At 45.4% G+C, this 7,540-nt stretch overlaps 1 protein-coding gene across 10 annotated transcripts in view; it reads right to left on the bottom strand.

Moving 5' to 3' along the window:
* The window catches only part of KCNJ15 (potassium voltage-gated channel subfamily J member 15), a 47,414-nt gene continuing 41,195 nt past the window's right edge, over positions 1,322 to 7,540 (bottom strand). For 8 of the 10 annotated variants that reach the window (XM_005670338.3, XM_005670339.3, XM_021070983.1 and 5 more), the window contains one exon: positions 1,322 to 6,949. In XM_005670338.3, coding sequence (XP_005670395.1) covers positions 5,802 to 6,929 — 1,128 coding nt within the window. In that variant the 5' untranslated portion in view covers positions 6,930 to 6,949 and the 3' untranslated portion in view covers positions 1,322 to 5,801. Of the gene's footprint in view, positions 6,981 to 7,540 lie in introns of all 10 variants that reach the window. The other 2 variants (XM_021070984.1, XM_021070981.1) reach the window with 2 other exon arrangements.

The raw sequence follows: 7,540 nt of genomic DNA, 5'->3' as shown, positions 1-7,540 counted from the left end.
CCCTAATCCTAGGTATCTAAAGGTCCACAAATTACCAATTTGGATTGTTTTTTTTTTTTTTCTTTATTCAGCCACACCTGTGGCATATGGAAGTTCCGAGGCTTTTGAGGTCCAATAGGAGCTGCAGATGAGACCTATGCCACGGCCACAGCAACACTGGATCCTAGCCTCACCTGTGGTCTGCACCACAGGTCACAGCAATACCAGATCCTTAACCTGCTGAGCGAGGCCCAGGGATCAAACCTGTATCCTCACAGAGACTACATCAAGTCCTTAACCCAATGAGCCACAATGGGAACTCGTGGATGGATTATTTTTAACCCACAGGATAATTTGACTTGATGGACTAGAGGGCAAAGATGAGGAACTATCAGTCAAGTTGAAAGGAAGTTGAGTCTAACTGGAGAACTGACAGAGGATGAAGATGAAGTGAAATGGCAGGAGCTTTACTTCTGCCTCGTGTTTCTTTTTCATTAAGCGTCTAGTGGAAAAACTTGGGAAAAAAGTTGGACTTCATCCATCTGTGCTTCTTAAAGTCTCAGAAAACCGCTCCTCCTGCGATGCCAGAGGCTGTAATTACAATCTGTTGTAACGTAAGACTGTAAGACTGAACGACCGGTTTTTCCCCTGCAAGGAAGTTCTTTTCCACTGGCAAAATTTTTGTTTTTTCTTTTCCTCTTTGGGGCCACACCAGCGGCATATGGAAGTTCCCAGGCTAGGGGTTGAGTGGGAGCTACAGCTGCCAGCCTACATCACAGCCACAGTCATGAGGTATCCGAGCCGTGTCTGCGACCTACACCACAGCTCATGGCAACACCAGATACTTAACCCACTGGGTGAGACCAGGGATCGAACCTGGATCCTCATGGATACTAGTTGGGTCTGTTTCTGCTGGGCTGCAATGGGAACGTCTAGCAGAAGTCTTTTTATGTGGAAGTCTAATTGATGAATGATTAGCTTTCATTTTTTACATGTTTCTCACTGCTTTCCTTACTCTGAAGACGAGAGGACTTTATTTCAGAATTCCTAAAAAAATAGAAACAACAGGGGTTCCCGTCATGGCACAGCAGAAACAAATCCGACTAGGAACCATGAGGTTGCGTGTTCAACCCCTGGCCTCACTCAGTGGATTAAAGATCCAGTGTTGCTGTGAGCTGTGGTGTAGGCTGGCAGCTATAGTTCCAATTTGATCCCTGACTTGGGAACCTCCATTTGCCATGCGCGCTCAGTCAGCCCTAAAAGGCAAGAAAAGAAAAGGAAAAAAAAAATCGAAACAACAAACAACAGTAAGAAACAAAGTGTACTGACAAATACCAATGCCTCAAGAAGTTAAGTAATTCCTTTATTCTTTAAAATCCCAGTTAAATTCTAATTCTATCATTTCATTGCAGACTCTTACCCTGGACACTCAAACTCTGCTCCTAAAGCCACTTCACTCTGAGAGCAGAAACCATTTATTGTCACCCCAAGATCCAGGGACTGGTTGGCAGGTTGCTCTGATAAAAGATAAATTGATATTCCAAAAAGGCAAGACGTATGTAATTCATTGATTAGAAGTGAAATGCTAAGCTTTGGACCTTTGGGGAGAAGACTTCCCAGGGGATGAAAATGAAGTGCACCTTGAACCTGTGCAGAGTCACATGGTGGAATTCGAGTGTTCCCTACAGACTTTGGAAATCAAGTCTTGAAATGATGATACCTTTCATTTGGGGGAAAAAAAAAAAAAAGTCCATCCCAGAAAGCTATGATAAAATCCCCTGCATCCAAGGCTAGTTGTTCCTAATATTTAACAGTAAAAGTCTAGCAAGAATGAAAGCCAAGACTGAGAGACTGGAAGGCTTCACTATGTCACAGGGTTGGATGTCTGACCCTTTGACCACGGTGACAAAATGCAGAACCAAGCCCAAGGAAGAGGATGGTCCTTTACTGAGCTATCTGTGCAAAGGCCCCTCGTCTTCCTTGTTTTGCTTTTCTCTTTCCTTCCTTCTCCAGATGAAGCATGAGTACTGAGGATGCAAGCACAGGAGAAAGAATCAGACTGGAGTAGCCTATATGTATTTTTAGGGCCGCACCTGTGGCGTATAGAAGTTTCCAGGCTAGCAGTTCAGTCAGAGCTGCAGTTGCCCAGCCTACACCACAGCCACAGCAATGCCAGATCCACACTGCATCTGCAAACTGTGCTGCAGCTTGCGGAAATGTCGGATCCTTAAACCACTGAGCGAGGCCAGGGATCAAACCTGCATCCTCATGGATACTAGTTGGGTTCGTTTCTGCTGAGCCACAACAGGAACTCCTTTATCTATGTTTTGATTTACATTTTGATGGGACTTAAATCAGCCAATTAAAATTGAGCATTGAATTCAAATCAAAATCAAGCAAAATAGTTGTTTGAATTCACCTAAATATCTGGTCCCCTCATTCATGGCATTTTTTTTTTTTTTTTTTTTTTTTAGCTTTTAACCAGTTATTTTAGACTTTTGGAGTCTGGGCTGCAATTTCCTGATAAATGGGAAAGAGAACAAAGACGGCTTGTCCTGAGGATCAAAGAGTGAGTCTTTGCTGTGCTGTCTGGGGCCACCGGCTACTAGGTGCCATGAAGTACAACGGATTTTATTACTTAAGCAGGTATAATGCAGATCACGCTGATTTGCTGCTCTTTGTGGTTTCTCAAATGGAATCCAACATTTTTGAATGGTCAGGCCAAGAAGGCCTGGTGCCTTGGAAAGCTTTCAAAACTCAGCTCCTCTTTTGGGGGGGTCAAAATACTCTTTTCGTTTGACAACTCTCCGTTAAGTGCTGAGCATGAAGGTGTTTCAGTCAGATTCATGTCCAGATATAATCAAATAATTTTGTCCCCTGACTCTTGTTAGCATGAGAGGATTTTATACAAAGTAATAAGAAGTAGCTCTGTCTGGAAAATGCTAAGTCTCAAACCAGACACAACTTCAGAGCTATTTCTTTTTTTTTTTTTTTTTTTTTAGGGCCACGCTTGTGGCATATGGAAATTCCCAGGCTAGGGGTCCAATCAGAACTGCAGAAATGCCGCAGTTACAGTATGGCCAGATTTGAGCCGCACCTGCAACTGATACCATAGCTTACAGCAGTGCTGGATCCTTAACCCACTGAGTGAGGCCAGGGATCAGACCTGCATCCTCATGGACACTAGTCAGGTTCTTTACCCTCTGAGCCACAATGGGAACTCCAAGAGCTATTTTTTGACTGTTATGTTATATTATGATTTATTGACTTGTACAAGTCTTAGATTTTAAGACCCTACATATTTATTTTGGGTGTAGTGCAATCAAGTCTTCCAAATATGGCCAAAATTGATATGCAAAATGAACACACAGAAAGATTCCTCAGTCTTACGCTGTATCATTGTACCATATGCAATATAAGTATGCAAGACTTCTGATCACATTCAAATAAGCACTGATATAAATACTGTGAAAAACATTGAATAGTGCCAAAGACAAATTGTAAACATGCTGGGGCATTATTTTCCTGTCGATTTTACTGGATTATACAATAAAAAAGTTGAAGAACTGAAAGAGCTCACATCAAACTACAATAATGTGATCCTTTACGAGAATCGTCGACAACTAAAACAACCTGCCATGAAATGATCAATAGAAAAAGCAAACATAGAAGCTTCCTGAATAATTGAAGACGGCAACCTCTTGTGCATTGAGATTGTTCTTTAAACTGTTTGCAGCCTCACTCCTATGATTCTTACATCTGCATTAAATGTTCAGTTCTGGGTAAGAGGTTTTTGTCACATTTTCTGTTTAATGGGAGGAGACGTGAAAAGGGGGTGACATCAGGATAGGACCAGATTTGCTGAAATCCCAACACTGTTTCACCGACTGTCTGACTCTGATTACTTGTCCCATTTTCCCTGAGCCCCAAGCTTCCCATTCTGATAGAACAAAATGTACGCAAGCCCATTGGTCAAGGACTTGCTGTCTTAATCACAAATGTCTTTCACGGATAATTTCCACAACTATGACGGAAGAGCCAGGGCGTGCATACTGATGTGTGTGTGTGTGTGTGTGTGTGTGTGTGTGTGCACGTGCGCATGTGGGTCTGTGTGCACATACATGTGGCCTCACGTGTACATAGATTCCATATGCCAGCCTACTCAAAGTCACGTTCTTCTTGAGTAAAAGTGCAAAGCTGCCCTGGTTTGAATGAAATGAGACTTCCCCTGTAGCCCATTTATTCTCTGCCCCAAAGAAAGGCGAGGGGCGTGACCTCTAAATTCTGCCAGAGGCCAAATGCTACCTCTTTAAACTGAGTTGTATGAGGTTTATTTAAACACCGAGGGCATCCTTTACATGTTATCAGAGCATCGCGTTTGGTCCTGCTTCACTGGAGTCACCTGCACTTGGATTCCTTATCTTCAGCTCCTCTTGTTCCTCACAGTCCATCCAGCCTTACAGACGTCAATGAAGGGGCCAATTTCCAATTGTTCAGCAGCTGCATTTTCCTTTTGCTCTGATGGTAATCAACAAGCTTGCCCTTCACTTGAGAGATGCAACCATTTTTCTCAAGGGCGTTACTTTGCTCTTGAAATGTCTGTGGCAGTTCCTCTGTGGACCAGGAATTTTAATAGATAAGGAATGAAATCATGGAAAGGAATATATTGGTCCTTATCAAAGAACTGGCACCCCCTGGCTTCAGAAGGTTACTGGGAAAACGTCCAGAGTGGAGCTTCTCCAACTTTCATTTTTACCTGAATCACTTGGGGGTCCAGTTAAGATACAGACTCTGATTCTCTAAGTCCAGGAAGGGGTAAATTATTAATAAGCTCCTGAGTGATGCTGATATTGCTGGTCTGTGAACCTGATTTTGAACAGAAGAGAGCCCATACGTGCCAACAAAAAAATCTGGGTGAACAATCTCACCAACTCCATTGGTATATGTTTTCACAACTGTGAATTCCTGATTTGATCAATTTCACTCTGTACGGTTACATTTCACTGAAAAGGGTAAAAATGGAATTTTATTTTATTTTATTGCTTTTTGAGGGCCGCACCTGAGGCATATGGAAGTTTCCAGGGTAGGGATCGAATCAGAGCTATAGCTGCCAGCCACAGCAATGCAGGCTCTGAGCTCTCTCTGCAACCCACACCACAGCTCATGGCAATGCCCTGGCTGAGCCTTAACCCACTGAGCAAGGCTAGGAATTGAACCCGCATCCTCATGGATGCTAGTTGGGTTTGTTACCACGGCGCCATGACGGGAACTCCCCAAAATGGAATTATGATATTTTGTGAGTACAGAGTCCCTTTGGCCCTTTTTATGTATTACTAGGTAGCCTCCATTATAAATAACATTTGCTCTGCTTGAAAAAAATGTGTGCATTAAAGCAACAATATAAGTAGATATTGAACATTTCAGTTCTCAGCCATATTGTCTTTTGTTGAATAAATACCTTATAGCTGACATCCTTGTATAGCAATGCATTTCCTTTTGATATGAGCATTGTGAAATGTCTGTCCATGCAGGAGGACATTGTTTGAATTGCCCTCCACCAAGTTCTTTGAAATGCAGCCCCTTTATAGAAAATTTGAATTTGGGGAGTTTGCTTCAGATAAAGCCTTTTAAAAAAAGAACCTCTCAGATGTGGAAATGCTTGCTTAGCCACCAGATCAAAGGAACAGGTCTGCATCTCAGTGCAGTTTTTTTAGAGCGTGGCCACGCAGTTTTGTTTTCCTGGTGACCTCTTCATTGGGAAGGAGCTCAGACGGGGAAGCAGAACTGACAGAAGGAGCTAAGCTGAGGCGACACCGCTGACATCAGACGTTGCTCTGCTGTAGCAAAAGCGTTCTCAGCTCTCTTTCCCTCTGATCCTCCTGCCTGTACTTCTCCTCCAGTTTCTGCTTCTCGGAGTCTGCGCAGTAAAAGGTACAATCTGGGCTCTTCCGGATCTGTTCAAACTGACTGAAGTCAGCCACGTACTTGCCGGTTTTGGAGAGAGAGACCACAGGCACAAACTCAAAGCCCCAGTAGATCTCCTCCGGGATGTAGGACGTGCGGCTCTGGCAGACGGCGCTGGTGGACTCCACGGTGGCGTTGAGGAGGACCACCAGCTCGAACTCCTTCTCCTTAAGGTTTTGGGGGGTGAGATCTCTCAGGGGGCTCGTCTCGTCCAGCACGTGGTAGAACGTCATGGGCAAGATGAGGAAGGGGCTCTCGGAAGAGGAGTCCACGTGGAACTTGACCGTGGCCTGGTTGAGGAGGATCCGCTCCCCTTCCTTGGTGACATGGGTCTGGAGGAGCTTTCCCGAGAGCTGGCACTGAATCAGGAGGCTCTTCCTCATGTTGGCCACCTGGATGACCAGGCACAGCTTCCCGTTCTGCTTGGTGATGACAGCGCAGTGGCTGAACTTGATGGTCTCTGCCCGCTTTTTGGGTCTGGCGATTTTGGCCAGGAAGGTGCCCGTGATGAAGATCTCGATCAAGGTGGTGATGACCAGCTGGGCCACCAGCAAGAAGATGGCGTGGGGACACTCCTCCGTGATGAAGCGGACGCCGTAGCCGATGGTGGTCTGGGATTCCAGGGAGAAGAGGAAGGCGCCCGTGAGGGAGTCTACTTTCATGATGCAGGGGGTTGGGCTGGACGTATCCTCACCGTGCTCTAGGTCCCCGTGAATAAAGGCGATGCCGTAGTAGATCACTCCGAAGAGGAACCACGTCATCACGAAGGTGGCAGCAAACAGCGTGAGCTTGTACCTCCACTTCATGTCGATGACGGTGGTCCACAGGTCTTGGAGGTAGAGCAAGAATATGCCGTCCACCTTGTCGATTCTCACGTTGCTGTGTCCGCTCTTGGACATGACGCGGGGTCTGCGCGTCCTGAGGCCAGCTCCAGCCGCGTGCTTCACCAGCGGTGCGCTGGCCATACCCACGTGCACGGCGTCCATCCTCGGGCTCTTGGGGCCGCCTGAGGAAATGACGAAGAGGGACTTCCGTTACTGCCACGTGCGGTAGAACATCCAGAAAATAGAAACGGGATCATCGTGTGAGAGAGACGTCTGAACGTACGTGGACACGTACAAGAAAGGGGGATTCTGAAGGCAAGACTAATGGACGTGTCCAAGAGAAGGAACAAAATCATCCAGGAAGCATGTGTAAAGTGGGAAGAAGTCTGAACGATAAGAGAATTATGTCCAGGGTAGGGTAGAGTTAGGAGTATAGACGAGAGAGACAAGCAAACCTGGATTAAATACTGACTTTCCAACTTAATTGCTGTGTGTCCTGAGGTAAGCTATTTAGCCTCTCTGGACTTCGGCACCCTAATTTGTAAAAATGTGAATGAAGTCTATGTCTCAGGGTTGGGGGGGGTGGTTAAATGAGATAATGGCTATAAAATGACAAAACAGAGCTTCACATTTAAAAAATGATGCTACTTGGGAGTTCCCATCATGGCTCAGAAGAAACGAATCTGACTGGCATCCATGAGGTTCGATTCCTGGCCTCGCTCAGTGGGTTAAAGGTCCCGGCATTGCCGTGAGCTGTGGTGTAGGTTGTAGAC

Source organism: Sus scrofa, chromosome 13 (genome assembly GCF_000003025.6).
Source record: "Sus scrofa isolate TJ Tabasco breed Duroc chromosome 13, Sscrofa11.1, whole genome shotgun sequence".
Lineage (NCBI taxonomy): Eukaryota > Metazoa > Chordata > Mammalia > Artiodactyla > Suidae > Sus > Sus scrofa.
The sequence above is the reverse complement of the archived record's forward strand: the minus strand, read 5'-3'. Positions and strand labels throughout refer to the sequence as shown.